This window comes from Myxine glutinosa, chromosome 3, assembly GCF_964187855.1.
Source record: "Myxine glutinosa chromosome 3, kmMyxGlut1.1, whole genome shotgun sequence".
Lineage (NCBI taxonomy): Eukaryota > Metazoa > Chordata > Myxini > Myxiniformes > Myxinidae > Myxine > Myxine glutinosa.
The window spans coordinates 155,490,099-155,500,559 of record NC_136263.1 but is presented as its reverse complement, the minus strand read 5'-3'; the positions used below and the strand labels follow the sequence as shown (position 1 = coordinate 155,500,559).

Below are 10,461 nucleotides of genomic sequence, written 5' to 3'. Positions count from 1 at the left end.
TGATGATGAATTGGTGATGGCAAATTTTGATGTTGAGTTGGAGATGGCAAATTTTGATGAGAGTTGGAAATGGCAAATTTGATTGGTTAGGAGGGAGAGAAGACGAATTTGGTTTATGGGAGGAACGGGGAAGACAGCAGGGACGTTTGATGATGTGTAAAGTAGATGTTTATGGGTAGTGTTGTGTTTTGTGGATACAGTAAGGGGTAAGGGAGGGGCAATGTAGGTTACCTGGTGGGGGGGGGGCGTACGGTAGGAACGTACCTGTCTCACCTGGTTCCCATGTGCCCCCAGTGTGCATTACCTTATATTGCCTGCACTTTTGCGCCCTTACCACCTTACTCACCTGTCTTCTTTTGTCTCCCACCTCCGAGGATCTGGCTTTGGGGCGGAGAGAGGGGAGAGAGAGGTGCTGGCTCCGCAGTTGTGGGCCTGTACTTCCGCTGCTTGCTGCCTGGATCGATACACCATATGGACCGCAATTTTTGTGGCCACCCACAATGGACCGCAGTTCTTTTGCGGTCAAGCACCACCCGTTGATGGACCTCTGGGTCAACGTGGCACCTATGCCATACAGGTGAACCACTTTTAGTTGGCCCCCCTGACGGCCACAATTAAGAAATGGACGCGGTTGGCGCCTTTCTTTATTTCTAAAGAAGCCAGAAGGCCAAGTGCACTCCATGAAGGCAAGACCAGCGGCAGAACATCGGCCGGCTGCGACACCACCGGTGACCATGGACACTTGATTGTGCATTTTTATTGAACACTTTATTGGTGCACCGGATGGTGCTGACTGTGCATAATGGGGTGGTGCTTTTGGTGCTTGGAAGGGGTGCTCTGCGCATTATTAAAGGCCGTAGGGCCACAGGGCACTCGTGGGTTGGTGTATCGATGCTGGCATGCGTGCTCTCCCTATGCATAACATCTGCATGTGTTCCTCAAAGAACAGGTCCTGGATCGTAGTGTAAATATCAGTGTAGTCTTGTATAAATGATGCTCCCTACCGGCTGTATGTTCAGTTTGAGGATGCTTTCCGCGATTCGGTTATCCTGTGGGTGTGTTTCTGTTAGGAGAAGGGTGCAACGTCGCAGGGGGACACATTTACTCATTTGTGAACATCTGTAAAACTGTCGCACTCAGGGTTGAGTTAATAGTAGAGGGAACTACATCTGAGTGCCACACTAAAGTAGGTAAAAATTTATCGGGTCGGGCAGGGTGCAGTGTTGCGGATATGGGATTTGCATCCATCCATATCCGCTTGTAAATATTCCCCTATTTCCTCAATACTTCCCAACTCTCCCCAATCCCCCATTCCCTAGTCCCATTTTCTGTAAACAACACTCTGTAGACTCGACCTCCCCCTATTTCCCCCATTAAATGTCGCATCCAGGTCCACCGCATCTCAGGTAGACAACGATAGGACATCTTGCTAGTTATTCTTAGTCTATGTCAGTTAAGGATTCGTTTCCATTAATTCTGACCCTTCGTTGCACCAGAATGTGATTGTATGGCACCGTTAGGAAGTTTAGGACCTCCCAATACCTCCCCGCAGCTCTTCCTCACAGTTCTCTTCAGCAACAACAACAACAACAACAACAAGCGCAGGGAGTGCGCGTCCTCACTCCAGCTTGGTTGGTAGGAGTGGTGGGAGGGCACCAGGCCTTCCCAACGAGCCGCCATCGGACATGTGCTCGACGGGGTTACCCAACAGGGGCAGAACGTGGCTCCCTGTCGGCTCCTCGTCAAGGGCGGAGCTCGGTAACCCCCGCACCCAATAGAAGCGGCGGACCGGCCCCAGTTGGGGTGGAACCAACCAGCCGAGGGCGTGTCACTCCCCGTTGAGCATGCGCAGTAGAGAGAGAGGTGACGTCAGATGCGCGCTGAGCTTGGAGCAAGCAAGACGTACCCTCCGAGCGCTGTGAGACCTCCCTGCATCTTTGGACTGTGCTTATCCTGTCCCCGAGCCAAGGTGCACCTTGTGCCTCGATCTACCTGTCCATTCCTGCCATCAACTCCCATGTGAGTCTACCTTGTCCGTGGTCTGTCTGGGAATAGATAAGACTGTATTTAAGTGCCCATCTATTCTGTGTCTTTACCTCACTCTGCCTTGTAATCTACCCCCTTTTCTCCACCACTGTAATTACACCCTCCTCCGGAGGTCTTGAGAACTGTACCCCCTTGCGTCGTTTCATCTTTCCCAGTCGTCGTGTCCTTTCTATCATTGATTTAGCATAGCGCGATTTGGCCAACGTCTGGGTGAATCGGGTTTAGTCGGGGAACAACTGTTCGGCCGCGGTTACCTCTGCTCGGTAAATAACATCTAATCTGCGGACCGTAACAATATCTTACCGTGTCCTTCGCGAAAAATAGGTGAGCTATTGCTGGCAATCTGCTCAAAATCCTAAATTCTGGCTCTAATCTACAGGAGCCACTGCATCTGTGGCAAAGATGCACTCTCCAGCCAATGCCGCGTAAGAGCACGGCTGTGCGATGCATACAAGAAAAGAAGAAGAAACCTGTTTGTATGAGAGGCATTATAAGGATTTAACACTTTTAATGATTTTATTTGATATATAAATAAGCAATATTCATTATGACATTTGGTGACAAAGGACTGTGCAAATGCTACAAATATATGGGGCATTGCTGCAGCAAAAGGTTTTTCTTGCCATTACAACTCATGAAAAATATAAATTTGCAGAGAAGGAGCAATAATTAAAATAACGAATGAAAATAAATCACAAATTGATAACGTGATGTATCACAAATACATAAAATGTTTGCACAATAAAATAATAAAATGATCTTCGTTTCCATGTTGAGAGTGAGAGGGAATGTTGCCCTGTCCTCACAAATTCATCCCTCATTTTCGGCCCTGCCACTCTCCAGTGCGACAGGTAACCCACACCTGTGGGGAATGAACAATTTCTGCAGCACAACTGGAGCTTCCCAGGATATCGTGTTGTTAAAAATAATTATTCAAAAATTTCAAATCAAATTTTTAACCACAATTTATATACAGTACTCACGGTGGGTTGGATTGTGCGTGAGGAGGTTTCTGTAGAAGCTTCCGTGAACATGGAGACATGAAGTTATCTGTAGGGCTTTGAAATTCCATCCTGCACATCCAATGAGAGGATCAATGATTGTTTCAATTGCTTGTTTATTTTCTATTCAGTTATGGGGACTTTGCTTTATTAATGGCATCCCCTCTGTCATAAGTTCAAGGGTGGGGTTGTTTGCTAATGATCTCACAGTGTTCAGTCACATTCATACTTAACACCTTTAAATGATGAAGCAAGTGTAAAGACTTCTAGTTTTACATGCATCATTTTCTACATGACCAGACGGGGGCACATGAGGTTAGTATCAGTCAGAATCAATTCAACAATCTTGTTCCTCACATAGTGATGTGCACTTACCGGGCGTGGTTTAAAACCAGGAACAACCAATCAACTCTGAGTATGTGAGGACGAAGCACTAGGGTGAAGAAGAAGAGTGCCGTGGTGTTTTACGTGGACTCTCTCATCTCGAGGGCTTTTGAGCTAAAAGGCGTGATAATGTGGAGCCGGTAAATACTGTACTTCACTGTTCCTTGGTTTCCCTTGGGACTATCAGCAAAGTGCTTCTTCACCTCCCGCCTGCTGTTACCGACAACCCGACGAACTTTACTACTTCATGGGGTTGTTTTTTTCTCTTCCGCCATTTTAGATCGCTTTTTGACAGTGGAATATTCATTTTGTTTTAACCACCGCTCGCATTGGTATTTTCCTCTCCTGAAAATCAACATTTCATGTCGGGTTTACCCGCCGAGATCTTCGTCCAGCTTCTGGGGAGCATTGGCTGCATCTCGCTGGAACATCCACCTTTACACCTGTTTCATAACATTTGCCGAGCGTAACATAGACGGAGGATTGCCAGCAAGCATCTAACCACCGTATGACCACACGTGAGTAGAAATTCACGCATGCCTAATTGCTACACAAGACATGCTTGCTGAAAGCAAGACGTTGACAATATCCAGGCTTGGGGTAACAAGTGTCATGTCGTGTTTGCATCTCAAAAGTGTCAGGTATGACTATTTCCATCTAAAGATTCCAGCTGGATGTCGCTGACTTTCAATGGCATCACCATCTCAGGGTCCCACAGTATTAATATCCCGGAGGTAACAATTGACCTGAATTTCAAATGAATTAGCCACATCAATGCCATAGCAACAAAGGTAGGAGAGAGACTGGGCACTCCATGATGAGTGGCTCACTTTCTGACCCCTGAACAACACTCCACTATATACAAGGCCCAGGTCAGGTGTGTGAAGGATAAGTCACTGCAGTCTGGATTGTAATGTAATCTGAAAAAATAACTTGTAGTCAACCTAATCCATGTAGGACAGTGTTGTTAGTTTCATTGGCAAACCATAATCTCACTGCAACATCGCCCCAGATATCACTGTAAATTTGTGCTTGGAATGTGTTATGTAGTAGCCTTCCCTACTCCAACAACTAACTCTGAACCCCACATCCTGTACCATATAAAACTACAACAGTGGCATCACGCTGGGAACCATACCAACTTCAAATTACACGTCAGGTCACATGACATCCTGATGTGAATAAATATTTTATCGTTCTTTCATCATAACCAGATCACAATCCTGGAACACCCTTCCAAGTACCATCACAAACAAGCTGTTCCAGCAGGCACTGCATACGTTTAAATGGAAGGCCTACCACAATCCTAGCGAACGCACAAACGTTGGCCCAATATTATTTTGTCCATCAGGCCATTGTTGGTGAAAGATTGGCGCAACATTGCGCAACGTAGGATGGCTGAACCTCAGCCAACACTTTCACAACGTAGGATGGCTGACTTCGGTCCAACACTTTCACAACGTAGAATGGCTGACTTCAGCCCAACACTTTCACAACGTAGGATGGCTGACTTCGGTCCAACACTTTCACAACGTAGAATGGCTGACTTCGGCCCAACACTTTCACATCATAGGATGGCTGACTTCGGCCCAACACATTCACAACGTAGGATGGCTGACTTCGGTCCAACACTTTCACAACGTAGAATGGCTGACTTCGGCCCAACACTTTCACATCATAGGATGGCTGACTTCGGCCCAATACTTTGACAACATAGGATGGCTAATGTTGGCCCAACGCTTTCACAATGTAGGATGGCTGACTTCAGCCCAACACTTTTACAACATAGGATGGCTAATGTTGGCCCAACGCTTTCACAATGTAGGATGGCTGACTTCAGCCCAACACTTTTACAACATAGGATGGCTAATGTTGGCCCAACGCTTTCACAATGTAGGATGGCTGACTTCAGCCCAACACTTTTACAACATAGGATGGCTTACTTCGGCCCAATACTTTTTCAACATAGGATGGCTAACTTCGGCCCAACGCTTTCACAATGTAGGATGGCTGATTTTGGCCCAACACTTTCACAACATAGGATGGCTGACTTCGGCCCAACACTTTTACAATATAGGATGGCTGACTTTCAGCCAAAACTTTTACAATATAGGATGGCTGACCTTCAGCCAAACTTTTACAATATAGGATGGCTGACTTTGGCCCAATGCTTCCACAACGTAGGATGGCTGACTTCGGCCAAAACTTTTACAATATAGTATGACTGACTTTGGCCCAACGCTTCCACAACGTAAGATGGCTGACCTTCAGCGAAAACTTTTACAATATAGGATGGCTGACTTCGGCCCAACACTTTCACAACATAGGATGGCTGATTTCGGCCAAAACTTTTACAATATAGGATGGCTGACCTTCAGCCAAAACTTTTACAATATAGGATGGCTGACTTTGGCCCAACGCTTCTACAACGAAGGATGGCTGACTTCGGCCAAAACTTTTACAATATAGGATGGCTGACTTTGGCACAACGCTTCCACAACATAGGATGGCTGACTTCGGCCAAAACTTTTACAATATAGGATGGCTGACTTTGGCACAACGCTTCCACAACGTAGGATGGCTGACTTCGACCCAATACTTTTACAATATAGGATGGCTGACTTTGGCCCAACACTTCCACAACGTAGGATGGCTGACCTTCAGCCAAAACTTTTACAATATAGGATGGCTGACTTTGGCCCAACGCTTCCACAACGTAGGATGGCTGACCTTCAGCCAAATCTTTTACAATATAGGATGGCTGACTTCGGCCCAACATTTTTACAATATAGGATGGTTGACTTCGGCCCAACACTTTCACAACATAGGATGGCTAACTTCGGCCCAACACTTTCACAACATAGGATGGCTGACTTCGGCCCAATACTTTCACAACATAGGATGGCTGACTTCGGCCCAACACTTTCACAACGTAGGATGGCTGACTTCGGCCCAACACTTTCAAAACGTAGGATGGCTGACTTCGGCCCAACACTTTTACAACGTAGGATGGCTGACTTTGGCCCAACACTTTCACAACATAGGATGGCTGTCTTCGGCCCAACACTTTCACAATGTAGGATGGCTGACTTCGGCCCAACACTTTCACAACGTAGGATGGCTGACTTCGGCCCAACACTTTTACAACGTAGGATGGCTGACTTTGGCCCAACACTTTCACAACATAGGATGGCTGACTTTGGCCCAACACTTTCACAACGTAGGATGGCTGACTTCGGCCCAACACTTTCACAACGTAGGATGGCTGACTTCGGCCCAACACTTTCACAACGTAGGATGGCTGACTTCGGCCCAACACTTTCAAAACGTAGGATGGCTGACTTCGGCCCAACACTTTTACAACATAGGATGGCTGACTTTGGCCCAAAACTTTCACAACATAGGATGGCTGACTTCAGCCCAACACTTTCACAACGTAGGATGGCTGACTTCAGCCCAACACTTTCAAAACGTAGGATGGCTGACTTCGGCCCAACACTTTTACAACGTAGGATGGCTGACTTTGGCCCAACACTTTCACAACATAGGATGGCTGACTTCAGCCCAACACTTTCACAACGTAGGATGGCTGGCTTCGGTCCAACACTTTTACAACGTAGGATGGCTGACTTTGGCCCAATACTTTTTCAACATAGGATGGCTAACTTCGGCCCAACACTTTTACAAGATAGGATGGCTGACTTCGGCCCAACACTTTCACAACATAGGATGGCTGACTTCGGCCCCACACTTTTACAATATAGGATGGCTGACTTCGGCCCAACACTTTTACAATATAGGATGGCTGACTTCGGCCCAAGGCTTTTACAAGATAGGATGGCTGACTTCGGCCCAATACTTTTTCAACATAGGATGGCTAACTTCGGCCCAACACTTTTACAAGATAGGATGGCTGACTTCGGCCCAACACTTTCACAACATAGGATGGCTGACTTCGGCCCAATACTTTCACAACATAGGATGGCTGACTTCGGCCCAACACTTTCACAACGTAGGATGGCTGACTTCAGCCCAACACTTTCAAAACGTAGGATGGCTGACTTCGGCCCAACACTTTTACAACGTAGGATGGCTGACTTTGGCCCAACACTTTCACAACATAGGATGGCTGACTTCGGCCCAACACTTTCACAACGTAGGATGGCTGACTTCGGCCCAACACTTTCACAACGTAGGATGGCTGACTTCGGCCCAATACTTTCACAACATAGGATGGCTGACTTCGGCCCAACACTTTCACAACGTAGGATGGCTGACTTCGGCCCAACACTTTCAAAACGTAGGATGGCTGACTTCGGCCCAACACTTTCACAACGTAGGATGGCTGACTTCGGCCCAACACTTTTACAACGTAGGATGGCTGACTTCGGCCCAACACTTTCACAACGTAGGATGGCTGACTTCGGTCCAACACTTTCAAAACGTAGGATGGCTGACTTCGGCCCAACACTTTTACAACGTAGGATGGCTGACTTTGGCCCAACACTTTCACAACATAGGATGGCTGACTTCGGCCCAACACTTTCACAACATAGGATGGCTGACTTCGGCCCAACACTTTCAAAACGTAGGATGGCTGACTTCGGCCCAACACTTTTACAACGTAGGATGGCTGACTTTGGCCCAACACTTTCACAACGTAGGATGGCTGACTTCGGCCCAACACTTTCACAACGTAGGATGGCTGACTTCGGCCCAACACTTTCACAACTTCGGATGGCTGACTTCGGTCCAACACTTTTACAACGTAGGATGGCTGACTTTGGCCCAATACTTTTTCAACATAGGATGGCTAACTTCGGCCCAACACTTTTACAAGATAGGATGGCTGACTTCGGCCCAACACTTTCACAACATAGGATGGCTGACTTCGGCCCCACACTTTTACAATATAGGATGGCTGACTTCGGCCCAACACTTTTACAATATAGGATGGCTGACTTTGGCCCAAGGCTTTTACAAGATAGGATGGCTGACTTCGGCCCAATACGTTTTCAACATAGGATGGCTAACTTCGGCCCAACACTTTTACAAGATAGGATGGCTGACTTCGGCCCAACACTTTCACAACATAGGATGGCTGACTTCGGCCCAATACTTTCACAACATAGGATGGCTGACTTCGGCCCAACACTTTCACAACGTAGGATGGCTGACTTCAGCCCAACACTTTCAAAACGTAGGATGGCTGACTTCGGTCCAACACTTTTACAACGTAGGATGGCTGACTTTGGCCCAACACTTTCACAACATAGGATGGCTGACTTCGGCCCAACACTTTCACAACGTAGGATGGCTGACTTCGGCCCAACACTTTCACAACGTAGGATGGCTGACTTCGGCCCAACACTTTCACAACGTAGGATGGCTGACTTCGGCCCAACACTTTCACAACTTAGGATGGCTGACTTCAGTCCAACACTTTTACAACGTAGGATTGCTGACTTTGGCCCAACGCTTGCGCAACGTACGATGGCTGACGTTGTCTCGAAGTCCCTCATTCTCCTTTTATATCAACAAATATTGAAATTTTGAACCCAAAATGAACTTGTGTTCTCAGCCCTCTGTTCACCAGCAGAATAAATGCTGCCCACAGAATAAAACAGAATAAACTGCTCACCAAAATTATAATTGAGTATGGATATATGTCACTCCAACACTGATCATCAAAATCATCATAAGCCAAGGCTGATGTGATAAATGACACAATAAGTGATCAAGTACTGTGAATGTTGTGTGAGGTTAATAATGAAGTGCATAGTGTGAGGTTACCTGGCCTGCACCCTTTGGCGCCTGATGTAACCTGGAGTGATTGTCTCACTTTCCTTCCATTGTTTCACCCCAGTAGCCAGGCCTGGCAAACCAGCTCCAGGAAGTCTAGAACGACAACACTTCACATCAATGATTATCCCACAAAAGTTGTCCAAATTGTTAACCGTGAAGTCTAATGGTGAAACATGGCTTATGGACTTGTATAATGCACCATCAAAACACCATCACAGGGTGACAATGACTATGACTGATTGGTGACTATGGTGACTGACTATGGTGACTATGACTACAGACAATGCACGAGTGGTTTCAACAGACCTTCCACCTTTTCACAGGAATATGCAGATTGACACCAAGATTCAACACAAAAAGTCTCCCCAGTAGTAACCCATGAATGAATAAAGAAAAAATAAATAAATACATGAAATGCAGAATAGCAAGATAATTAATAACTGAAAAAATGCCATTCTGGTGCATTAGATTAGAATCAACGAGAGAACCCAGGTGAACTAGAACTGCACTCGGTAGAGAGCATACCTCGGCCGGGCTGAATAGGTTACATATTGTATCCCACCGATAGGTCGGATTTGGATTCGGACCTGAATCAAAATCGAATCGCCTTGTTCTTGTCACCTACCCAACTCAAATATGTCTTCATGGAAAGTGCGGTAGAGAAAGGGTTAAACATTTCCAAATAACCCATACACAAAATGTGAATCACCTGCCATTCAGAACACATACCCATCCTGTGTTTCCATATTCACGGTGTGTTGATCTGCTCTGTCTTGCATGAACATCGGTTTGAATAACCGTGACAGTTCACCTCCCTATTACCTTTATACGTGCCACCCACCTGTCCCTCCTACCGCTCTCCATAACCCCAAACAAGCCAATGCCCTTTCCGCAGTGCAAAACGTCGCCCAACCCCTTGACAATTCAAACGAACATTAGCCAATCACATTCTAAACAGCAACACGTGGCACCGCCCCCTTTACCCAGGCAATGCAAATACTGTACGAAAGTTTTCAAAACTCCGCACTGTGTCTTGAAGTTGGCACCTTTCCCATGTCAACGAGGTTTTAAATATTACCGTTGAACCGCTCCCGTTTATAGGGTTGGAGTGTGCCCATGTCTAACATAAGGGATTTATTATTCAAGAAATGAATGTTCCATTGACAATATCAACGTGGATTCAATTTTATGTTAAAAACGAAAGGTGAAAGTTTTACCTGCAACT

At 46.3% G+C, this 10,461-nt stretch overlaps 1 protein-coding gene across 1 annotated transcript; it reads right to left on the bottom strand.

The window, feature by feature from the left end:
• Positions 1-2,543: 2,543 nt before the first annotated feature.
• LOC144891367 (uncharacterized) lies at positions 2,544-10,132 on the bottom strand. Its single transcript, XM_078774689.1, has 4 exons — positions 9,966-10,132; positions 9,225-9,329; positions 3,030-3,119; positions 2,544-2,908 (listed from the first exon to the last, which is right to left on the bottom strand). Exons 1-4 carry the CDS (start codon positions 10,019-10,021, stop codon positions 2,857-2,859), a joined length of 303 nt encoding a protein of 100 aa, XP_078630815.1. The 5' UTR covers positions 10,022-10,132; the 3' UTR covers positions 2,544-2,856.
• Positions 10,133-10,461: the final 329 nt, after the last annotated feature.